Source organism: Epinephelus lanceolatus, chromosome 11 (assembly GCF_041903045.1).
Source record: "Epinephelus lanceolatus isolate andai-2023 chromosome 11, ASM4190304v1, whole genome shotgun sequence".
Taxonomy (NCBI): domain Eukaryota; kingdom Metazoa; phylum Chordata; class Actinopteri; order Perciformes; family Serranidae; genus Epinephelus; species Epinephelus lanceolatus.
This window is the reverse complement of record NC_135744.1, coordinates 15907455-15933157: the sequence shown is the minus strand read 5'-3', so window position 1 is coordinate 15933157 and position 25703 is coordinate 15907455. Positions and strand designations below refer to the sequence as shown.

Genomic DNA, 25703 nt, shown 5'->3' with positions numbered 1-25703 from the left:
GCTTGACACTGGTGTGGAAAAGATGGCTGCTTCGGCGGCAACGGCGAGTTCTTCCCCCGGTTTGTGTCCAAATTACGCCGTGATTTGCTCGTTCCTGGAGAGGTACGGAGCGTTGTTGGACTTACCGGAGCTCACCTTTCCTCAGCTGGAGAGATATCTGCAGGACACATCCTCAGGTAGGGCAGAAAACCTCCAGCTGCCAACGGGAGGAGGAGAGACTCCAACCATTGCATTAATAATGGTACCGTGCTAGCAGGCTAGCAGCTATGTTAGCTAGTTGTGTGTTATTGTGTGGTTTTCTAACCTTCGTGTTTACTTAAATAGAAGTTAACTGCGTCTCACAGCTGCCGTTCGAAGTGGAAAATGTGCCTTTGCATAATTAGATGATTATCCAGGTGTGAGCCCGCCGAATTATTCGAGGTTTTCTCTCACTTTTTAGCTTTTGAATAGGGCTTAATTTTTCTCCAAGCAGCCTTTATCTGCCGCTGTTAACGCTCGTAACACCACTCAGACACTAATGTGTGGTGCTAACAGTGTTTACGAGGCAGGGAAGATCGCTATAGTTCGTACAACACATCGTGGATTGTGATTATCAATGTGTGAAGATGTCATCGTCTGTGACGGGCACGCGATTGTGCACTTTATTTACAGTTAAAATATTTTGCCATGTAGTGGTTCGCTCTGCTCGTGTCGAGTTACCCGCAACCACGAGGACTTCCGGCGGACGCTTTCAAAATACAGCTTTTATGGCGCTTTAAACACGATCCTATTCGTGAAGAATACACACTGATGTTATCGTTTTGCATTTAGTATTTATAAGACACATTTTAATATTGTATGATATCCATACATATACCAGTATTTAAACTCCACTGACAAATCTTCGTGTACGTTTATATAAAGGCAAAGTCATTCTACTTCCGGTTGCGCTGTTTATTATAGATTACTTGACTTTTTTTTTTTTTAAAAGTCGCTTTGCGCATGCGCATCCTCATCTGAAGTCTTCCTGATTGAGTGTGTAATAATTCGCCTCATATTGACATCTGCTCCGTTACACTGAACTCACACTTAACGTGTTTTAAACACCAGCCGGCCATCGTAATTATTTTTTTATTATTATTATCGATCATACAGATCGACCTTCCAACGACCTCAGATTATAAATGTATTCATAATCATAAATATTCACATTTATATGTACTTATCCTTTTTTTTTTTTACATGTGTAACTTTACTGTGCAATTTCCCGATGTGATAATATTCACATATTTCTTTATTTTACAGTAAAAATACCGCACACAAACTGTATATATAGATTATATATTTATTTATTATATTTTATTTCTGTCTTATTTGAATTTTAGTGACATCTTTTGATCATATTTAGCACTCGGTTGCTTTTTTCCCCTTTTTTCTTTTTTTATATCTTGTTTAATGACTCTTGAGCTGGTCTGCTTAGTAAAGACTTATATTATCTTATCATTGTTTTAAGTGGGGAAATACTGTACTTTTGCAGCTATAAATCTGTATGTTATATTTTGGGATGCACGATATTGGATTTTTTGCCTATATCTGATATCCCAATATGTAACAACTCATTTGGCCAATAGCTGATACAGATATCAATATAGCCACTGTTTTCCCCCCTCATAATTGTAGTGATCATCAAGTTTCTCCTGTAGTGGAATTAACATCATATTATACATGCACACTTTAATCATGGTGGTCCACCAACAGGTGGAGACATGAAATATAATGCTTTCAGTGTATGTAATATTCAGTCATTGAATATTACACAGTGTGTGTATTTCAGTGATCCTTGACATTTATCAATCATTAACATACCAAATCTGTATACGTGAAAGGTGTATATAGTGTATATGGATTTAATTATAGTTTTATTTTTATGTAATTTTTTATTTTCCCCCCTTATTTTTGACTCTTTATCTGCTGTAACATGTCAATTTCCCCAGTGTGGGATTAATAAAGTCTTATCTTATCTTACCTTATCTTATCTTTAGTGGAGAAATACTATACTTTTTGCGCTATACATCTGTGTTATATTTAGAAAATGTTTTCTAATGCTGATTGGTAAGCTATCATGGGACACAGTGCCAGATCTTATTTAATAACAATTAGTTAATTAATTAATACTGTAAATTCTCAAACTGTGTCAAATGGGGCCTTTATGTACCTCAGCTGCAGATGGTAGCAGCCCTTTATGTGTCTGGTTTGGATTTATGTCTGTAGTTCTCCCTTTTAGTTAAAAGTTGTTGTTTTTTTCCCCCACTTTTTTAAAGTGTCTTTTATGCAGTGGTGGAAGAAGTATTCAGATCCCTTACATATGTAAAAGTACCATCACACACTGTGAAAATATTCCACTACAAGTTCTACACTTAAGACTTCACTAATATCACTGCTACATAAATGTGTAACTGCTGTAGTTGTGCATAGTAATTAATTGTGAGTGACCTCTCTGTCTTTCTGATGTTTCCTCAGTTCCAAAGCTGCTGGTCGATCTTCACGTCAAGTTGCTGAGGAAGATTGGCAAGTCGGTGTCAGCAGACAGATGGGAGAAATATCTTGTGAAGGTAAGTCTAACCACAGTAAATGAGTCAGTCCCCAAGATGCAGTCCATATTGTATCTTGACAAAAATAAGTTAAGTATTTAATTCAGTTAATTAATGCATTTATTTGCTCATTTAAATGTGTTGTTTCTTTGCAGATATGTCAAGAGTTCAACACAACATGGGCATGGGAACTCGAACAGAAAGGATACAAGGAGCTGCAGATGGAGTGCAAGACGGGGATACTTAAAGTAAGCTCACTGTGCTTTGTGATTCTTGCTTTTTTAAATGGCAGTCTGGTTTCCTCACATATTTCAATTGTGCTTTTTTTCTGCAGCTTTAAAAGGGTTACAAAAAATAATTTAATGAAAGAGGCACCGCTGCAGCCTAAGAAAGTAATAAATGGACCTGAGCCACTGTTAAGAATTTAAGGTCTACCTGCGCTTTTTCTGCTACGACAAGTCAAAACGTAGGGTTGTGAAAAAGGCCCTTTGTTTTGATGCTGATGAAGAGCAATGTTAGCTTGTTGAACAGGACAGGACAAGGTTTCATTTGTATATTCTTATTAGGGCTGGGTGGAGAAGCTGTTTCAGTTCTCCATCTATGCTCTCGTCAAAGCACCAGACTCCATTGACAAAAACAGTAATTGTGGCTCCCTGACCACGAGAGCTGGTGGTCTACCTCTGCCTCGATAAGTCAGTTAGTTTGTGTTATTGTGTGACTTTGGTGAATCCGAACCAACCCTTTAAAACACCAAAGTCACTTAACACAAATAAAGAAGTTGATGAAGGCAGCAGTAGACCAGCAGCTCTTGTGTTCATCAACGTTAAATTGCTGTTTTTCTCAGTGGGGCCTGGCTTTGACCATCAAACTAAATTATCTCAAAAATTAATAGGAATTACAGCCTGACTGATACTGGATTATCTGATGATGATATGTATCAGTATTTGGAAGATAAAAAATCTGTAGTAAATTATTATTTTTTCACTCATAAAACCAAAATAAAAGTTAAATTTTACTTAAAAATATGAGCGGTGCATCTTCATGGTAGATGTCATTTTAAAACATTGTGTGCCTTTCTTTTGTCTCCAGTATTTGTGCGAGTGTCAATTTGATGAAAATGTGAAGTTCAAAACTGCCATCAATGAGGAGGACCCAGATAAGATGCGTCTGCAGCCAATCGGCCGGGACAAAGACGGTCAGATGTACTGGTTTCAACTGGACCAGGACGACAATGTTCGCCTTTATGTTGAGGAACAGGACGACTTGGACGGCTCGTCATGGAAGTGCATCGTCAGGTAAGCAGACAGAAGTGATGAAACGTGCTGCAGGCACCGTGACATAAAATGTAAATCCTAATGCTCTCTGTAAAAGCAGACATCTCGTGTTATTTACTCTGATAAAGGCATGATTATATTTATATTCTTTTCTTCCTGTAGAGATAGAAACGACTTGGCTGAAGTTTTGGCTCTGCTGAAGACACAAATTGACCCTGCGCTGTTAAAAAAAGAAGAGGAAACAAAACCTGATGGTGAAGAGAGTAAAGACAAAGCAGAAGAAGGTAAAGTTTAGACTTATAAACTATCTGTTTGTGTTTATTTATTTTCCAAAGTATATCAAATGTAAGCACTTTTAGTTGGGTTGAGAGTTGCAGTGAGAAGAATCCCCCCCCCCCGAGACTTTATTGTCGTCTGTCGATAGCCGATGGGTTCTGAGATTGCGAAATCTAGTGAGAAAGTTGCAACACTAGAAGAGGACGGAATGTACCAAATATCAACCAAAGAATTTGCAGTCATTGAATCGCTGAAGATACGAACCGTAATTCTTGTTTAAATCTTTTTTCCTACCTGTCCCTCTTTCATGGTTATGTGACACCTATGATTTAGAGGTATACTATGCAGGATTGTTGGGTACTGTTTGTAAACAATATCACCAACAAAAGTTAAAGTAAAAGCCAACCCCAGATTCACACTCCTTTGGCGTTTAGCCCAACTGGACTTTTTTTTTTTTTTTTGTTGTTGTTGTCTGGCACCTTGTGGCTACCATTTTATAAAGCCCCGACCTCACCTGAGCCCTGTAGGAGTACACGCCAGGGATGTACAATATTGGATTTTTTGCCAGCATCTGATATGCCAATATATAACAACTAATTTGGCCAATAACCAATACCAATATCGATATATCCACTTTTTTTTTCACCACCTAATTTTAGTGATCATCAGGTCTCCTCTGTAGTGGAATTAACACCATATTATACATGCATACTCTTCTCATGATGTCCCACCAGCAGATGGAGACATGAAATACAATACTTTTCAATGTATGTTATGTTTGTTTATTGTGTAAAATACAAAAAAGCATTTTGGAGGATTCTGATAGATCATTTTAAAGCTAATATCAGCTGATTCCGAAATTATTGTGCATCCCTAGTACACACCCATAAACGTTGAGAACACAGAAAATACAGGCAGAGCACAGAGTCTCTGCACAATAATCCACCACCACACACTTCTGGTGGGTCATAAGTCATGAATGAGTCCAATTATTTCTGTATGAGTCTTTATGTTTTTTTAGGAAAATCCTGCACAGTATGTATTTTTAGATATGAATCAAAGTTTCCCACTTGTACTCTTTTCTTTTATTACAAGCATTAATTTGATCTTTTTTATTTCATCTTTTTATTACAGGTGAAGTTAAAAAGACTGAGGACACGTCTGATGAAGAGAACAAAGACACCAACAAGGCTGTCGGTCCAGTCTCACCAAAGACAGAGAATGATGAAAAAGAAACACAGAAAGATGACTTGAAAACAGAAACTTCAGAGGCCAAATCATCTCTGAATGGCATCATTGAAGGCAAAGCTGAAGCAGAGCTCAGTTCAGAAAAGCCTGCAGCGGATCTCAGCATCAGTACAAAAACCCAGAGCATCAAAGAAGAGCCAATGGATGTGCCGGACAATAAAACAAGCACAGCAACAAGTGAACCCACCTCCGAGGCACCATGCTTATCATTAAAGGCAGAGAAGGGAGAGGAGGCTAAGAAGAACAGTGCAGAGGAGATTCAACAAGCTCTGAAGAACGACCAGCAGGCCAAGATCCCTTTGAAAAAAAGAGGAATGAAGTTTAGTGAAGACTTTGAAAAAAATAGCAGCATCATAGTGCAAAACCCGTCTGGGCCTCAGGTCAAGGACGCTCCTAAAGGTGACTCGACGCCTGAGCAGACTAAGAAAGTGCAGAGCATAAATGATCATGTTAATGGTGAAGTTCAGCCTGTGTCAGAGAAAGGCTTCCAGAGTCACTTGTGCGAGTCACTAAAAGACGCCGCCATCGATAAAGAGCGGACAGCTGAAGTAGATGCAGGTAAAGCTGTAGAAAAGAAAGAAAAAGACTCTCCATCCACAGACAAGGAGGATACAAAGGATAAAAAGGGTGAAGCTTGCAGTGCAGAGAAGGTCTCAGAGAGAGTGACATCACAACAAGCAGACCCTGCCGAGAAAAATCTAGGTAAGAATGTAGAAAAGGAAACAGTGTCAAAAGAGGAAGCACATGAGCCTCCAAAAGAACCGCCGCCTCTACCTAAAGATGTTAGTAAGGCATCTGAGAAGTCGTCTAATCATGAAGTGCATGATAAAGTAAAAGGATCAAAACCAGCAGCCACAAAAGACTCTTGTACCGCAGAGAAGACGTTAAAGAAAAATGGTGAGTCGGAAAAAGTCACATTCAAAGAAGCTGAATCAAAAGATTCGGAGGGAAAACCAGCCTGTGTAGATACAACAGAAACCAAGACGTCAGAAAACGTAACAGAAAGGAAGCAAACAGAAATGAGTGATGCTAAGGAAACTAAAGCAGAGAATTCAGATAAATCGGCCCCGAAAGAAAAGCCAGGAGTCATCAGAACGTCATTGTGTGCAGACAAAGATCCTGCAAAGAAATCTGTTGACTCTGAAAAGGCTGTATCATCATCTGTCATTAAAAAGACAGACATACTAAAAGACAGTGACGATAAAGAGACCCGAGAAGCCACACGAAATCCGGAAGTCAGTAAAAAGACCGACAAACTAGTTATCAGTGAGAAACCAGAAGGAACATCCAACACTGAAGAGAGCACAGAGTCGTCAGTGATTAAAAAGCTGGACAAATCATGTAAACCTGCAGAGAATCAGGATAACATTAAAGATTCAGAGATGAAGCCAGTGGAGGCCAGTGCAGCCTCTGAGACTGACACAGGAAAGACAGAGAGGACGGAGAAGGTGGAAGAGACGGAGAAGACTGAAGATGCAAAGAAAACTGCTAACTGCGAGGACAGTATGATGCGTGATGTTTCCAAGATAAGCGACTCCGTGCCCGAGCCCATGGAGGTAGAAGCAGTGGCTGTTAAACCTGATCTGACAAAACCACAAGAGGATGACAAAACTGAGATTAACTCGGTTGCAAGTAAGACGATAGAGGAAGCATCTGAAGGGAAAGATAAACCACCCAGTGCTGTTGAGAAGACAAATGTCTCTAAAGAAACAGATAAAAAAGCTGAAAGACCAGACACAGAACGGGAAAAGGTGTCAGAAGAAAAGCCTAAAAGAACTGAAGCAGAGCATCCGTCATCACAAAGTAAAAAGGATGCCGAGAAGGAGACTAAAAAGGATGCAGACAAGGAGACTAAAGAGGACACTGAGAACGAAAATAAAATGGACACAGGCAAGGTAACTAAAAAGGACGCAAACACAGAAACTAAAAAGGACACAGACAAGGAAAGTAAAAAGGACATAAACACAGAAACTAAAAAAGACACAGACAAGGAAAGTAAAAAGGACACAAACACAGAAACTAAAAAGGACACAGACAAGGTAACTAAAAAGGACACAAACACAGAAACTAAAAAGGACACGGACAAGGTAACTAAAAAGGACACAAACACAGAAACTAAAAAGGACACGGACAAGGTAACTAAAAAGGACACGGACAAGACAACTAAGAAGGACACAAACACAGAAACTAAAAAGGACACAAACACAGAAACTAAAAAGGACACGGACAAGGCAACTAAGAAGGACACAAACACAGAAACTAAAAAGGACACTGACAAGGATGAACCTAAAAATGACAGTGAGAAATCCTTGTGTCAAGACAAAGAAAATAAAGAAGATTCCACAAAAGAGAAACCCTCAAAAACTGTGGAGAAACATGCTAATAAAGAAAGCGAACCCTCGACCAAAATGGACGAATCTGGTCACCAGAATGTGAGCAAAGAAACCGACAGCAAATCCTCAACTGAAGCAGAGAAAGAGGACCACCCAAGCAAAGAGCCAGATACTGAAAAGCCCGCTGATGAGGAAAATAAAAGCAAAAGTGAAGGCGAGGATTCTGCACCAAAAAAAGAGGTGGCGAACGGCGAGGAAGCTCCAAGGTCCAAGGTTTCCCACAGGAAAAAACTCAAGGCCCCAGTCCACCGAAGGAAAGCTGAGCTCATGAGAGAGGAGAGACAAGCAGATTCTGAGTCCGATTCGAACACGGGGAGATCTCTTCGAAGATCACCGAGGATCTCCAGGCCAACACCAAAGGTGGTGGAGATCCACGACAGGAAGCTGGAGAAGTCGCAGGCTGCTCCACCGCCTGAGAAGGGCAAGGAGGGCGAGGGGGAGAAAGAAAAAGACGAGGATGAAGAGGAGGAGGATGAGGAGGTGAAAGCTGTTCAAAAGAAACCAAGAGAGAAGAAGGCTGATCAGGAGGGCCAGCCTAAACCTAAGGTAAGGTCACTCACTAGATCGCACCATGGAAGTATTTTTCAAAGCATCTTTCTTAAAGTTTCATCAAATAGAACGACCATACCAGTGGTTTAAAGCCCAGTTGTTGTTCGCTGTTTCATCACTAGGACAAATGCAGCTGTAGCCAGTATCTCACTATCACTATCCTCATCCATATTTTAAGAAGCTACAAATTATATTCAGCCACAAAATAAGTCTGAAAAACTGCAAATCAGTACAGATGTAGTTGTTGCATAGAGATGATCCACTGTCTCATCTAGTTGCATTGGTGTGAACCGGCAGGTTTTTAGAATATTGCAGAACGCTTTCCTGTTTGAACTCATCTCACACCCTCAGCCTGGTCTGTCACTTTTCCAAGTCAGAGTCTAACAAGTTAATTGTTTTTTTGTTTTCAAATAAATTCAAGCACAATCAGTAAAGCGTAGCCTTGTCCTTCACTTTAATTTATTAGCTTGGGCTACATCCCCCCTAAAAGAGTGGTGCAGGAATAGGTGCTAAAACCCCAAAATGAGTTAGCATTGTAGCACTCCTTGTTTCCTTGTCATGAAGTCAATGAGTTTTTTGAATGGGTGTTTGGTTAGATGCCTGACATAAGGTCTGTGGTTAACACAAGTTTAAGAGACATTCATGTTTTGTTCTACGGCATAAAACACGTCAGTAAATACCCCACTTGTGAACTTTGAAGCTTTTACGTGTCTTAAAAAAGGCGGTTGCTAACAAGTGGCTAAATGAGACTACAGAGCATCATCACATTGAACACGTCTTTACAGCCTCGATGTGGTGGCAACTTTTAGCCATGCGACCGTAGTTTAGTTTGTCAATGGCCTAACTTCATAAAGGTTGGTTTGCCATAGAGCTGATTTTCTGCAGTAATCCAATGGAAAAATGCCATTGACTTTCTCTCGTGGGAACATTGGCGATTTTAAACTCCGTGTTTGTCCACAAATAAACATCATCTCTGCAAAACTCTTACATGGTTTTGTTTTAAAACGCATAACTTGCTATATTTGAGCATAGCCTCGACACTACTCCAGCCTCTCGGCTCCCCTAAAATGGAGACCTTTTAAAACGTTGCTTAGCCCATTTCAGTTTGAAAACTGGTGTTGCATTTTAGTCTGGATGGGCGAAAAACTCAAACATGTGGAAGCAATGACGCGGACACCCACGTTCACTTTCTGATATGGTCACATATCAAGTCAAAACATTATAGCTATGCTTCCATACCTTTTGTGTTTTCATCCTTCCTTTGCGGCTACTCCCTTCTCCTTGCTATAGCTTCCTCTGGCGGTGGTTAATACTCCAGGTACCGTTCTGATATGTCACCATATTTGCTTTGCAATTACCCCCAGTCTGTTTTCTCCCAGCCTGTCCTCCATATACTCCTGTTACTTTCAGTAACAGTTCCACCTGGTCGTTGGTCCCAGCAAAGAAATCTCTTGTCTTATTTTTTGCCGTAACTGAATAAATTTCAGTCACAAACCAACCAACGGCAGGGCAGACAATCTGCTTCCTGTTCACGCTGGTAGGCGCATGTCCAGTGTACGTGAAAGTCCATGTGATATGCGTATTGGAGCATTTTAATATACGTAGATGGAGATTATTTCTGTAATGGTGCCAGAAAACTTGTGTGTATGGAGATTGTTTCCGTTTTATAACATTATTTTATAACAAAGACGTATAAGTGCAGATGTGGCCTCAGTTTACCTGTAGGTGAATATGCTAATAGTGAATTATAAAAGCACCAGTCCTGCCTTTAAAACCTTACTTAAGTAAAAGTATACAAGTATTATCAGCAAAATGTACCTCAAGTACTCATAATATTTACTGAGTTGTCCTTTGACTCATTCGCTCTGTTGAAAGTCAACATGTTGCTTGTTTCAGGGGAGAAAGAGACGGAGGGTTCGGTGGTCCAACACACGAACGCGGCGTAAAAAGAAAGGCTCCGAAGATGACGACGACAACAGCGACGAGGAGTCCAGCGACGACGACGACAGCGAGGAAGAGGACGACAGTGACGAAGACTACAAGGTTGAGCGAAGCAGAAAGAGGCGGAATCGTAACCGAGAAAGGCGAAGCTCGGACTCCTCGACATCCTCAGACGACGACCTACCTCCTAATGATGACCCCTGCAAACATTGTGGTCTTCCAAATCACCCTGAGCTGGTGGGTACTCGCAGCATCTCATACTTGTACCAACTTATATTTCAGTTTTCTAATCAATAAACAAGTTATTGTTAAAACTGAAATTACAAAGTGAGAAACAGGCAGAAGAAAAAAGAGAGAGGGTAGAGACAGCTGATGTGAAAATGTCTGTCTGTCTGATAACATTCTGGAAAGGATCCTTACAGAGACAGACCTTTTTGTTAATGGGTAAGATCCTTTTTGTTTAACCAGAAACTGGTCTAAAATTGCCGTCACCAAGAGGTTTTTTGTGAGTTTTATTTCGTGTCTGTGGACTTCAAATGCAGTGTGTTACATGATTGAAAAAAAAAACCTTTCCCTTTAACATCTGTCAACATCACCTTCGCAGATCTTGCTGTGTGATTCATGTGACAGCGGGTACCACACAGCCTGTCTGAGGCCTCCCCTCATGATCATCCCCGACGGAGAATGGTTCTGTCCACCCTGTCAACATGTACGTAGCAGTCAAAGCACCAAATATTAAATAAAAAATAAACTGAATAGGATCATGTGTCTTAATGTCTCTGTTGCTAATCCCCTCTGCAGAAGCTGCTCTGTGACAAATTAGAGGAACAGCTCCAAAATCTCGACGCTGCTTTGAAAAAGAAGGAACGGGCCGTGAGAAGGTAAGACGTTTTGTACTGTTTGTACCATTCATTAAAAATGTGCACATACTACAACAGCTGTCTTGTCAGGGATTGAGTGACACCCAAAAAATCCCAACAAATAATACTGACTGTCCTAAACTGAGTCCCTGTTTCACTGCCACCTACCTTTGTTGTGTGTTTTTCAAATAGTAGTTTAGTTTTTGTTTGCAATACTTTAAACTCTTCTGTCAACAAAGATGTACAACTCTACAGAGGGTAGGCAACACAACAGGAACATCTTATCGTATAATGCAGTCCAATACAACCACAAATACTCTAATGCTGAATAGTTTGTTGACTGTTTGGGGGTCATTTTTAGGCTAGCAGTTCCAGCCTGGAGACTGTGACCTCCCAAAGAGGTTCAAAGATAAACCTCAGGGGTCACCAGTAGACGGTGATTCTGGAGTGGATTTTAAATCCTGTCCAATCCCACTCCCACAAAAATGGGAGTGGGACTGAATGAATCCCGTCCCATTCCTGTGTTGTGTTTCTAAATAAGCAGAGTTAATAAATAAACAACTACGTATATTCATTCAACTATACAGTATAGCATAATGCTGAAATAGCTCTTAGCATAGCTAGCATAACTGCTCATTTGCCACAACCATGTTGCAAATAACTAGCACTTAGTCAGTTAGCTCGATGCTTACACATAATAGAAATCACCTCTAATGCTCTAACAGAAATTAGCATCATGATTGCGATAATATTCTCCTTATGGTCCATATATATTTATATTTATAATATATATTTCCTGTGCTCTGTGGAAACTAACTGATAGCTGCTGACTTCACATTGCTAGCTCAGTATTATGATTCCCGTCCTGCCCATTCCTATTTACTTTCTGTCCTGTCCCAGTCAAATAATAAATAGTGAAATTGACTCCCATCCCACTGGAATCCCCCCAAAAATGTCAGCATTTAGCCACCAGACAAATCAAAAAACATCTGTCTCTCTTAAAATCAGATCTGAATGAGAAACATTCCTATTTGTCCATAACCTGTGATTGGAGGTCTCAGGTAGATTTGGGATGCCATTACACCTGTAGTTCGGCTCATTTGGTCCCTGTTCAAACAGTTTTTCTTTTCATAAACTAACCAACACTTACTTTTTTGTGTAAGTTCTACAGCCTAACTCCCACTGACTGCCAGTGATGCTGCACTTACTGCACCTACTTGAATGTGTTTCTGCTTTGGTGTAGAAAAGATCACACAAAGAGATAACTGATTATAAACATTGATAGTTTTGTCAGACTGCAAATCGATGTTGTCCTGTTACTGTGAAAGTTTCAGCTCCTTCACTGTGAAAGCTTTGCAGCGCTGCCAACATTTGAACACGACTGAAAAGTTAAAACACACATGCTAATTATTTTAACAAACAGTGAAGAGTATATTGGTTTGGGTTGATTGATACTTGAGCACCTTATTGACATTGAAAGGCTTTCTCACTGTGTGTTATCTCCTCCAGGAAAGAGCGTCTGATTTATGTTGGAATCAGTGTTGAAAACATCATTGAACCCTCGGTAAGTGCTCAGTGTGTGATTTTTACCAGATAACGAAATGTTATGACTATAACTTCTGTTCCCTGAAGGAGAGGAACGAGGTACAACACATATAGTATGGGATATCACGCCCCCGCAGATGATCTGTGGTGACGCATGTGAGGCCCCGCCTGCACATATATACCTGCGTCGCCACAGTCATTCTTCAGTTCGATAGCTGCTCTTCACCGAGCCCAGCTGCGCAGCGGGGCAACCTAGTGTTGTACCTCGTTCCTCTCCTTCAGGGAACAGAAGTTATAGTCATAACATTTCGTTCCCTTTCAGTCGATTCACTCTGTACAACACATATAGTATGGGACATGTATACACGCCCCACAGAGCAGCCACCGAACCGGAGTCCACCTCCAGCACTCTAGTGCATCGTAGACCCAGCAGAAAGGACAGAGTGAGCCACTGAAGGGGCTGTCACATCCAAACGATAAAACCGGACAAAAGTGTGCGGTGATGACCACCTGGCTGCAGCACAGATATCACTCACAGATACCCCTTTAAATAAAGCCCATGATGCTGCCATGCCCCTGGTCGAATGTGCCCTCACACCGTGAGGCAATGGAAGACCCCTGCTGTTGTACACTAGGGAGATAGCCTGCACAATCCAGTGAGAAAGCCGCTGCTTAGACAGTGCTTTACCCTTATCCGGATTAGCAAAACAGACAAACAATTGGTCACATAAACGCACACTCTGTGTGCGGTCTATGTAAGTACGTAGCGCACGCACGGGGCACAAGAAATGTAACCTCCTCTGCTCCTCGGAAGCAAACGGAGGGGAACAGAAGCTCAAAAGCTCAAACGTCATAGAGCTATAGGCTGCAGGGATAATCTTAGGCAAATATGCTGCATTTGGGCGCAATGTAACTTTAGAGCCATCCAAAGTGAACTGAGTACATGAGGGATGTACAGATAACGCATGAAGGTCGCCCACCCACTTTGCAGAAGCCAAAGCAAGACATAGTGCTGTCTTATATGAAAGAAACTTCATATCTGCAGTCTCAATAGGCTCAAATGGGGGTCCACAAAGCGCCTCAAGCACCAAAGCTAAATCCCATGAGGGAACGCTGGGTTTAATCACAGGCCTCAGCCTGCGGACTCCCTTTAGGAAACGCATGGCAAGAGGATGAGCGCCTGGTGTCACTCCATCAAAACCAACATGGCATGCAGATATAGTGGCCAAATAGACCTTAATTGTGGAGAAAGAGAGACCCTTATCCAGCAGTTCCTGGAGGAATGTCAAAACATCCACAATAGAGCACTGAAATGGGAGTACATTTCGGTCTTGACACCACTGCTCGAATGCCCGCCATTTGTAAGTATACAAACTCCTAGTTGACGACGCCCTCGCACTCTGGATTGTTGCCACCACACTTGGGGGCAGACCCTTAGCTATTAGATTGGACCTTTCAACAGGTAGGCATGCAACCGCCACAGCTCTGGGCGCGGGTGAACCACCTCCCCTCCCGCCTGGGAGAGGAGGTCCCTGCGGAGGGGAAGCTCCCAGGGCCTCGCTGCCAGCAGACTTATTATCTCGGCGAGTGACAAGCTGAACGGCAGCACCAAGTATTTGTAGGCCGTGCCCTCGAGTGCAAACCTTAGAAACTGCCTGTGGTCCGGGTGTATCGCTACGTGAAAGTAAGCGTCTGTAAGATTGATAGTTGTAAACCAATCTCCCGATCGCGCTCAGTAGCTGTCTGAGTGTTAGCATTTTGAACCTGTAAGTTCTTAGATACTTGTTTAACATTCGCAGGTCTAAAATAGGACGAAGTCCCCCCCCTTTCTTCAGAACAACAAAATAGCGGCTGTACCAACCTTTGTTCGTCTCCAAAGCGGGAACAACTCGTATCACTCTCTTGTTCAACAAGCCGTTTATTTTTTCCCTCAGTACTGCAGCTGCCTCGTCCCCTATAACTGTGTTTGTTATAGAGTGGAAACGGGGTGGCCGGGCCCTGAACTGTAACTGGTAACCCATGGCAACAGTCCTCTCTACCCATGGTGAGACTGCGCATGCGCGCCATTGAGGGAGGTGGACAGCTAGCCGACTGACCTGCAGCACTGTAGGGAATGGGCTGTCGCTCTCTGGCGTGCCAGAGGGGAACGGCACCACCAGTTTGACCTGGTTTATTTGTTTGCTATTGTTTTGGGTACAAAACGGAACCTTTATTGATTTCAATAAATGCACATTTACAACATTCACACAGTGAACAGAAGGCACCAATACTGGGGCACTTGGGATACTGGGAAACTGTGTCAGGGGAGTGCAATGCTTCTCGCCCAGAGCTAAACATGAACGCGGCCTCTTGGCGGCAACAGATGAGGGGCAGCAGTGTCTCCTTGCTGCTGGAGCCCCTCTCGGCCCACTCCCGGAGCTAGGATGAGTGCGGCTTCTTCCTCCTAGGCGCTGAACCCTTCTGGAGGCCTGGTGGTGGACCCTTGCTCCAAGCAGACTGGCGTGGGGTTTGGCCCAATGCTTGCTGCTTCACCGGCTGGGAGCCCAAACTCGCAGGCGGCGCTGCCCTCTTGGGGGGAGGCGGCGGTGTCGGCTTGGCAGGCTGCTTTGGTTTAGCATCATGTCTGGGGATGATGCTGCGCAGGGCTTCTGTCTGCTTCTTTCTCAGCTCAAATTTTGTCTGAATAGCGTCGAGCGACTGTCCAAATAGGCCTTCAGCAGACACTGGCTCATCCAAATAAACAGCCCTGTCCCTCTCCGGAACGTCAGAAGGAGTCAGCCACAGGTGCCTCTGCGCAACCACTGTAGAAGCCATCCCTCTGCCCAGGGAGAGCGCTGCACAGTGGGACACGCGGAGGATGTAATCCGTAGCGACTCTAACCTCGTTGAGAAGAGGGGCCAGTGGACTGTCGGAAGGCATGAGTGACCCATGTTCTGCCAGACATATGGCTTGATATGTCTGGAGCATAGTGACCGAGCTCAGCGCACGGGCCGTGCCTGCCTGTGCAGCAACTTCTCACAGCCATTGAAGAGGAGTGGACCAACATTCCACAGGCCACAATCAACAACCTGATCAACTCTATGCGAAGGAGATGTGTTGCACTGCGTGAGGCAAATGGTGGTCACACCAGATACTGACTGGTTTTCTGCCCCCCTCAGACCCCCCCAATAAAGCAAAACTGCACATTTCAGAGTGGCCTTTTATTGTGGCCAGCCTAAGGCACACCTGTGCAATAATCATGTTGTCTAATCAGCATCTTGATATGCCACACCTGTGAGGTGGGATGGATTATCTCGGCAAAGGAGAAGTGCTCACTAACACAGATTTAGACAGATTCGTGAACAATATATGAGGGAAATAGTCTTTTGTGTATGTAGAAAAAGTTTTAGATCTTTGAGTTCAGCTCATGAAAAATGGGAGCAAAAACAAAAGTGTTGCATTTATATTTTTGTTCAGTGTATGTGCGGGCCATGCCTCACATGCGTCACCACAGATCATTTGCCTTAAAGGCGTGAATAGAGGTTTCTTCAGTCAGGCCACGCGGGGGCGTGATATCCCATACTATATGTGTTGTACCGAGTGAATCGACTGAAAGGGAACTACACATTTACCTGTTGATGTTTGTGACAGTAAATGACCAACTCTTATTTATTACAGGTGGAGGTAGAGGAAGAGAAGCCAGAGATCATCATCAAAGAGAAGAAAGACACAAAGAGAAGTAAGAGCTGGGGTCGAAGGTCGACGAGGGCGAAGAAATCCATCAGCTACAGGTCTGTGCTCTGATTTTCTTGTATTTAATAAGTCATTTCTTTGGCGTCATTTTTATACTCTGATTTTAGTTTTACTTTTTACATTCAATGGTTCTTGTTGTTAAGATGATTTGTGTAAGTGTAAGACCAAAAAACACTCTGAAAGGTTTATTTTATAAAGACACCTAAAAAAATTCACGTGTCACAGCAGCACAGAGAAAGAAAAAAGATAAAGAACTATTTTAATTAAATAAATACAAAAGTGAGAAATAAAATGAATGAGTGATTACATTAAAAAGCTTTATACTATGCATTATATACAAAACAATACCTCCAATTACATGAAAATTGTATTGATGTAGTGATAATACTATCATAATGTTGTGCTCACACCAAACACGAAGCGAAATTTTGTTTGAACGTTAGAATATTATCTGTGTTGATCTGCATCATACCTGCCTGAAATTGCAGAATCGATGAATGAACTTCTGCTGGTAAATCCTCAGCGTCACATGTCGCTGGAGGATTTTAATGCTGATTAGCTATCATGGTGCCAATTGGTCGCTGAAGTTGAGATTTTTCAACTCTAGCGAATAAGCACATGACACGAAATTGCACTACTGGCTTCATTCACGCCCCTTAATTTGCATGTTTCGCGTCACTAACAGGAATTTGAGTCTAATCGTATCTTTATACAGACTTTACATGTAATTCACTCGCAGGTATTGTTTTATTGGTGCCCAGTGTGAACACAACATAAGAATACTAAATATATAATTGAAGTGGAAAAGAATACATGAAATAACATATAATATAAAAATATAGTAAGTTATGTAATGTAATGTAGATATATTTAGATTTAGACTTGATGAATTTAATGCATCTTTTCAGCAGCCAATGCTAGTTAACTAGAATTTGATCCTTGTAATTATTTTTGCAGAAAATAAATTTAATGTACTGATGAAGTATGATGTTCTCTACGATCCATAACATGTATTCTTGTCAATGCTAATTTTACAGATTTGATGAATTCGATGAGGCGATCGAGGAGGCAATTGAGGAAGACATCAAAGAAGCAGAGGGCGGAGGTATGAGGACTTTCTTCTCTTCAAAAAGAAATAAAAAATTTAAGCAGTAGCACTACATTTTAGAAAATGTGCTTTAGTTGTCAAGAGTTTGGTGAAAAGATCGATGCCGAAATCTGCACACCAGCATCTTTGATGCTAACAAATTCAAACAAAAACCAAGTGTGAAAACAACAAGAAACAGCCCAGCACAAAACCCCTTGTGGATTAAACAGACATGACATAATGTGTTAATTAGTGACCGTTTGAGGCAGGCGCACGTTTTTACATGTGGACATGACCAGGCCAACTGTTTTCTCCCGTTTTCAGTCTTTATGCTTTACTAAGCCAATCGGCTGCTGGTTCTAGCTTAATATTCAGAGTGTGAACGTGTCATTGACAAGTTTATTTATATAGCTCAATATTACAGATTGCAAATTTGCCTCAAGGGACTTTACACAGGGTTACCACGATTCTGTCAAGTACTTGGATGTACCCTAAAGGAATTGTTGAGTTTGAGAATCTATTGGTCATTTGACTCTCGAAAGAACTCAACACTGTGCGGTATACTCACTGTAATTGTGTCTCTGCACCAAGGCTAGGCCCAAAACGTATGCGCCCCTCCTTCCCTCCCGTCAAAAGTAACAGAAGTGCTTTTAACCCCTTGTTGTTACTTGTCCAGCATGCTTGGCAAATACCAGTTTAATGACCTGTGGTTGCTCAACCCAAATTACAAATGGCCACTAATGTTCCCAGGAGTAGCTTTTAGCTCCTCTCGCCATGTTGTGATGTACACATGGCTGCTGTCAGCTGCTCAGACTGCTGGAGTCAGACCCAACAAGTTCAAGAGTTATGCCAAACTGTAGGTCAGTTCTCAAAAAGTGCTTGAAATATATAATTTCCCTTATTACAGTTGCTGGAAAGCCTTGAAAACACTCAAATGTTAATGTAGTGTTTTCAAGGTGTTTTGAAACATGCTTGGATTTTGAATAAAGTGCTTGAAACTGCTTGAAATTATATTTGCATGACTTTGATAATAACTCACTGTCTGACTGAGAAATTTGCTTTTTAGATAAATAATTAAAATATGTTGGATTGTGGCAGATTGTACAGGTGTACCTGAGAACGCTGCGTCTGAGCATATGTATAAATATGTAGTTTACCACAGCTGCTGCTGGAAAAGCTTGAAAATCCTTGAAAAGTGCTTGAATGTGACTTTGGAAAAGGTGTAGAAACTCTGAGAATACAACACCCTCTGTCCTTAGTCCCTCAACTCAGATAAGGAATAACTACCCCTCAAAAAATATAAGAAAAAAAAGTGACAAGCATATTTCCCATACTTTAAAACCTTTTTTGTAAAGATCTGAGCAAATGTTCTGTGACGAGGTAATGATGAGGGGTGTATTTCACAGGAGCTGGTCGGGGTAAAGACATGGCCAACATCACAGGTCACAGAGGAAAGGATATGTCCGCCATCCTTCAAGCAGAGGAGGGCAAGGAGAACGGCCGTCCACCACGACCCCCTGCCGGTCAGCGCAGGAAAAAACGCCGGCGACTCAATGACCTGGACAGCGACAGCACCGTGGACGAGGAGGAAAGTGAGGAAGAGTTTCGCCTCAGTGAAAGGTAAGGAAATTGCAGTGACTTTTCTTCTCAGTTGATGAATCTCATGGCTTTTTCTGAAGGTGTTGAATAAGTTTGGTTTGCTTATAACTGAATAGTAAACTCTGTCCATGAAATATTTACATTTGTGCATTTGGTAATTTTTTTTGATACAGCTCGGAAGAGGAGTTTGTCGTGTCAGAAAATGACACGGAGGCTGAGTCGGAGGCGGACTCTAACAACAGTGACTTTGGCAGCAACAGCAGCGGTAGGCATCGTACTAAATCACGGTACAGGAAGCTGCCGACACGACGACGGAGCTCCAGAAAGAGGCGGAGACCGAGAGGGTACTCGGATGATGAGGAAGATGAGACAGATGAGGAAGATGATGAAGATGAAATAGGTATATAGATTATTGTAGACAATAATTGTAGCTTGTAGACAATTCATAATTAGCTGCAGCTGCACACTTGGTGTTTCATGAAATAGATTTTCTTTCAGAAGATTCTCAGGTTTTCTCTCCTAATGCTTGTATTCATTGGAGGAGATTTAACCACATGCATTTATAACCCATCATATTATTATTTTGTGTCTCCAGTGACTGAAGGCTCCAGTGAGTACAGTGACAGTGATCTGGATATGAGTCGACGGCGGTCTCGGCGGAGTCAGAAGAAGCAGGTGAACTACTGCGAGACGTCTGAGTCCGAAGGCTCTCAGGCAGAAACCAACCGAGCCAAAATGAAACCCAGACGTCAGCAGGACAGTTCAGACACCGACGGTCAGTCACAAACACACAGTTTTGATAACACAATGCTGAAATAATGATGCCTTCTTTGCCAGTTGTCATCCCCGAGATACTATTAGCCTCCCCTTTTGTAAAAAGTGAAACATGAAATCTTTAAAGATGAACTAATATGGCTGAGAAATTTCATCATTTAGCATGTGAGTGCTACGACACAGTTCCCTCAACACTAAGAACTTCTTTTTGTTGAATGCAATTTATTTTTTTCCATTTTATTTCAATTTTCATTCTTGCCTGTATTCAGCACACATCAATTATGTGTGTGGACAGATAAAGGAGAGTGTGTATTTGTGTTTCAGGGCTATAAAAAGGTCATAAATGTGGTCAGCAATTTGACATGCTCAGTTCATGGTGCAGGGCAGATAGAAGAACATTCAACATTCTAATAAAACCATCATATAGATGAATGAATAAATCACAAATATGAGATGTATGCTTAAAAAAAAACAATGAAATAAACGGTTTCATCAGGGTGACCGCGGGTCCTTAAAAAGTCTTAAAAAGTCTTAAATAAATTTTTTCAAATTTAAGGCCTTAAAAAGTATTAAATTGTCTTAAATTCAGATCAGACAGGTCTTAAATGTGCTCGCGAAAATTTCTGGTAAGCACGGAATGATCTAAATCTCGCCCCGTCGTTTAGATCACGTGACGCAATGAGTCTGCTGCAGACCCGCAGAAGAAGAAGAGTGTGCTGCATCTTTGCTAGCTAACGTGGCCTTCTTGGTTGCACGAAATGGGAAAATGCCGATTTAATGACAAGTGGCTTGAAAACACAGACTACTCGTCGTGGTTAAGGCCCGTTCATGGAAATGTTTATGAAGCCAACTGCATTATGTGCCGAAGGAATTTCAAACTTGGGACAATGGGAATCAAAGCGGCGGATTCGCATTTGCAGAGCGGGAAGCACAAGGACTATACCAGAGCCCGCCAGCAGACTCCGATTGCCCGTTTCTGCTCCACTCTACCCACCGCCAGCAAGGATGTTACGACCAAGGATGTTACGGTGGGAAATCCACAGCCAACATCGTCATCATCTGACATTCGCACAGCTTGTGGCTCTACGCCAACACTTAGAGCAGAAGTGATCTGGATGCTGAGGACGGTGACTAGCCACCATTCGTACAGATCAAATGAGGGAATAGAAGATGTGTTCAAGGCCATGTTTCCAGACTCTGTGCTTGTACAGACGTTTACATGTGTGAAAAAGCTGAATCCTTCTCTTCTTTCCAACCTGTGCGGACAAGACTGGATGTTTTCCTGCATGGACTCCTCCATCAGTCCTACCCTGAGCTCTGGACTTTCTGCAAGAAACTTCTGCTCATGTCTCATGGTCAAGCGACAGTTGAGAGGGGCTTTTCTGTAAACAAGGAGGTAGAGGCTGATAACATGCAGGAGGACACAGTTGTTGCTCAGAGAATGATATGTGACTATGTTTCTGTCTGTGGTGGGGTTCTCAAAGTTCCTCTGACAAAGGAGCTCCTGGCAGCTGCAGCCTCAGCAAGGTCTCAGTATCGGCTACACCTGGACCAGGAAAAGAGAAAGAAGGAGAGCGACACACGAAGAGAAAAGAGAAAAGTTGCAGAGGAGTACCTTGAGCAGCTCAAAAAAAAGAAGGTGACACTGAGTGAGGTAGCAAACAGCCTAGAAAAAGATGCAGATAAACTGGCAGAGCAAGCTGAGGGTCACTCAGGCACACTCATGGCCCAGCTAATCACCAAGTCCAACATACTCAGAAAGAGATACAAAGACAAAGTCGCAGAACTGAAAGAGGTTGCGAGAGAGCTGGAAGATAAATCAGCAGAACTCAGGCACATGCCTTGATGTCCAGTCAGACATTTTCTCTTTCCCTTACCTTCCCACCTTCCTCTTTTACCTCACCTCAGAATTCCTGTTTTTAAAATGAAAATTGTGTGTTCACATTGTTATATCTGAGGTGGGCCTATAATAGAAATATAAGGTTTCGTTAGCCAGGACAGAAATTAAGCTGCTATTGTGGGTTGGTCAGTGACAAGTCATATTAGCAAGTAGTATGGTACAGTGGCTTCTTTGCTGGAATTATTTTTGTTGTTATTTATTGATTTTTTTTTTCTTCAAAAGACAATTTTATTCTAGTTATTTACATTTTCTCTGTTCTCTTTCCACATTAATAAAAGCCATTGTCTGTGGCTAAACTCATCACTGCCAAAGTGGAGGTTCTCAACACATTGATCATCTGTCTGTTCAGAGTTAAATGAGTCTAGATTATAGTCATTGAACCTGCAGGGATTGATCTTATTCAGACTCATTTTTGCAGAGCTCTGACTCCCATACAAACGCTTGTCCTATAGTGAGGAACAGCTGTGTTGTGGAAAAAGCTTTAATATGAGCTTTTAGTTGTTATCTAGATTGTTATCTTACCTTCTTATTTAGTTCTGTTGCCACTGGCATTTTATGAGACTCTTGTTTAAAGAAAAGACAAAAGAAAGTGAACGAGCCACCAATATCCCCTCATCTATGGATGTCGAAATTTTAAAGAAGATAGTGTCTGATTAAACTGTTGGTCTGAAAGAGGTCAGAAAATGATGAAAAATGTCCGAACAGTGTCCCACAAGCCCAAGGTGACGTCCTTAACACAATCCAAATACAGTCAGTTAAGTCTCATAGAGAGGTACAGAAACCAGAAAATAGTCACATTTAGCTGGAATTAGCGAAATTTTCCTTAATTAAAATAGTGGGTGGCGTAATCGTTATAGCTCTAACTTATTTGGACATGTGTTCTTTTTTTGTATCTTTTTCATGTCTTTGTTTTACAGTAGAGATACAAAAATAAACAACGTACTATATCCCCTTCTGTCTTAATTTGCATTTGTTTACTTCAGGTGAGGTAATTCACAAACTTCACCTACTGGCTCAGTTTAAATAACTGTTCTCTTTCCACATTAATAAAAACATTTGAAGGATGTTGTTGAACAACTGATTATTTTCATTTTTCCTAATTGTACATTTTTAACTGACATCAATGCCTTTAATTGTAAAAGAATATATTTTCACTTTGGTCCATATTTCCATCGCAAGTTTGGTCTTAAATTTTTTTTAAGGTGGTATTAAAAAGGTCTTAAAAAGTCTTAAATATAACTTCCTCATACCTGTAGTCACCCTGTTCATACCACCTTTAAAAACAGTTTACAGGGTACTTTGACAGTCAAAGCAAAAGCAGGATAATCAGAAAGCAATATGATAACAGAAAGCTCTTCAAAAAACGGTAAGACCAAAGGAAGACAACATGTAATGAATAGATACAAGTAAAAGGTATAAAAGCAATAAAAACATACATTTTAAATAGGGCTGGGGGATAAAACCACTATGTACAATGAATCAATATATTTTCAAGTAAGATATAAATCTAGACATCGTTTCTATCAATATAGGGTCAAGTTGCACCAGTTTCTGTTGAAACTTCAAGACAATCATATTTCATGACATTTTATGCCTCCAGCAGAGGAACTGCTATCAGAAAATATCTATATGGACGGTGTTAATTGCCTTTCGTGAAATAAAACTGAGATACAGATAAGGTTACTCATTATACTAGATTATATCACTCAAGAAAATCACAATGATGCAAACTAAACGTTAATCTTTACAGTGTTATCACAATATAAGAGGAATATTATCAGCAGTTAGACAGCTTAAAAAAAATGTCAAATACAGTATGTATAGAGGTCATATTTCTGTCACTAATGGCAGCTGTGATGACAGAACTGTTTTTAATTACGATGTTTAGGGCTGCCCCCTAATAGTCAACCAAACGTTGGTCGACCAGAAAGGTAATTAGTTTGCAAGATTTCATTGGTTGCTTAGTTGCAGCATAAAAATAACAAACGTGAAAATCTATCAGGAGCTGCGCCTTGTTGAAGTTATCAAAACCTATATGACTGGACCATGTAGGAGTTTAATTTGAAAGGACAGACACAGGAAGTGTCCACACTCAGCAGTCAGACAGGACTCAGGTTAATTTCCAGGGCTGGTACCTGCGGTTATTCCACAGGCTAGTTAATAACATGTCGGGCAGGAAATCCAAAGTGTTGGATCATTTTGAGAAGGTGAAGGACGAACCCAAGGTGATATGTAAACTCATCTTCATTAGTCGACTACAAACATGACGTATCATCTGAAACATGGAAGTAGCTACATGCCCATTAGCTCACAGCGTCATTAACAGGCGGCTCGCTCAGTGTGTGACGTGCACTTGTAGATAAAATATAGGCCTATATTAATGAAGGTTCATTAGTACGCTTTTGTATTTCTCTGTAATGTAGCACAGTGTTAACAATGTTACTGATACTATTCTTTCTCACACCTTCAACTCAAACCATTGTGTTGCTCCGCCCAAAATATATCATTTAATAATTAAATTAATATCGTAAACATGCGGGCGACTAGTCGACTAATGGCGCTAAATGATGACTACTGGTCGACTAGGAAAATTCTCAGTCGGGAACGCCCTCGTGATCTACTGACCATTAACAGTTAAGTATATTGAGGTGATCCTGGCAGAACTACAGGAGGTTAAAGGTTTCTTGTTTTCTTTTCTCAGCGAGTTTCTCCAGAGACTCTGAGGAGGAGACGAGGGATCGGAGGGTGAAGAGAAGAGCTGACTCCTCAGAGGAAGATTCCCGGCAGCGGCGCAGACGTCTCGCACTAAAACGCAGGAGAGCCTCTGAAGAAGACGACTCCGACGACGACTCTGACGAATCGTCCGAGGAGGATCGCCCCGTCCGTAAACGTGTGAACCGCATAGACTCGGATGACGACGAAGATGAGGAGGAGGAGAAACCGAAGGAGAAGAAAGCAGCTGAAAAAACAGACGAGGAGTCAAAGGGAACAAACCCAGTGGACTGCAATCAGGTGGAGCTGCCACCCACCAACGGACAGAGCCCAATAAAGAGCCTCGAAGGCCTCGTTGGTCGGCCCGCTTCCGCTGCTCCAGGCCTCACCCCACATCTGGAGCCACCCAAAAACATCAGTGCTACACCAGCCGCTGCCATAGCACCGAACGGACTGGTCGGCCAGGAGATGGCGGCGCAGGACGAAGACGAAGACGACCTGTTAGGAGTCACAGACCTAGTGGACTACGTCTGCAATAACGAAGATTTGTAAAAAAAAAAAAACAAACAAACAAAAAAAAAAACAAAAAACAAAAACAAAGGTGTACTGTTTCATTTTTTTGTGGTATTGTATTTTTATATTGCTTAACTTTATTATTCCCTCCCCACCAACACTTCCTTGTCGTCCTTTTTACTTGTGTCATTCGGACCTCGAGTCTCAGCAGTCTTTGCTACAATACGAACTGGATCCCCGTCACCAGTCTGATGCTGTCCCTGTGGGATTATACGACAAACAAGGGCACCAAACCATCAACACTCATTTGTCTGGTATCAATCAGCTCACCTGCATCATCCAGCTCCACTGCCAAACCACCTCCATCCTCTAAAAATGTCTCACTCATTTCACCTCTCAAGTTGTCCTGTTTTTTATTTTGCTACTTCTAAGATTTCTGCAAATTTTAGCTCCTGATGGGAAAATGAGCACTGAAATTGATGTGTAGGAAATAGCTGTGTATTTGACTGCTAAAAGACTGGGACTTTTAACATTTTTTAAGAGTAAAATAAGTCATTCCATAAGTGATATGAAGTTCTGGACATCTGTTAAAAATTATCTTGGTTTTAGATTTTATCTCTTAAAGGAACAGTTTTTACATTTTGGAGAATATGCGATTTTTATTTGCTTTCAGGCAGATTTAAATGAGGTTATTGATTCCACTTACGTGTTTGTATGGCAAATATGATGC

At 41.6% G+C, this 25703-nt stretch overlaps 2 protein-coding genes across 2 annotated transcripts; both read left to right on the top strand.

Moving 5' to 3' along the window:
• rsf1b.1 (remodeling and spacing factor 1b, tandem duplicate 1) lies at positions 1–25161 on the top strand. The gene is made up of 16 exons (XM_033640650.2): positions 1–176; positions 2500–2591; positions 2726–2818; positions 3660–3865; positions 4007–4128; positions 5255–8307; positions 10207–10488; positions 10856–10960; positions 11053–11132; positions 12621–12675; positions 16314–16426; positions 17426–17493; positions 18882–19095; positions 19248–19474; positions 19670–19849; positions 24450–25161. Exons 1-16 carry the CDS (start codon positions 23–25, stop codon positions 25010–25012), a joined length of 5607 nt encoding a protein of 1868 aa, XP_033496541.2. The 5' UTR covers positions 1–22; the 3' UTR covers positions 25013–25161.
• LOC144464648 (uncharacterized) lies at positions 20949–21805 on the top strand. Its single transcript, XM_078172307.1, has one exon. It carries the CDS (start codon positions 21068–21070, stop codon positions 21692–21694), a length of 627 nt encoding a protein of 208 aa, XP_078028433.1. The 5' UTR covers positions 20949–21067; the 3' UTR covers positions 21695–21805.
• Positions 25162–25703: the final 542 nt, after the last annotated feature.

Bases quoted from the DNA above. Each gene is read 5' to 3' on its own strand.
- rsf1b.1 (XM_033640650.2), top strand. From the start codon at position 23: ATGGCTGCTTCGGCGGCAACGGCGAGTTCTTCCCCCGGTTTGTGTCCA. The intron at 3,866-4,006 runs GTAAGCAGACAG...TTCTTCCTGTAG, and splicing joins TCATGGAAGTGCATCGTCAG to AGATAGAAACGACTTGGCTG. The intron at 11,133-12,620 runs GTAAGACGTTTT...TATCTCCTCCAG, and splicing joins AAGGAACGGGCCGTGAGAAG to GAAAGAGCGTCTGATTTATG.
- LOC144464648 (XM_078172307.1), top strand. From the start codon at position 21,068: ATGTGTGAAAAAGCTGAATCCTTCTCTTCTTTCCAACCTGTGCGGACA.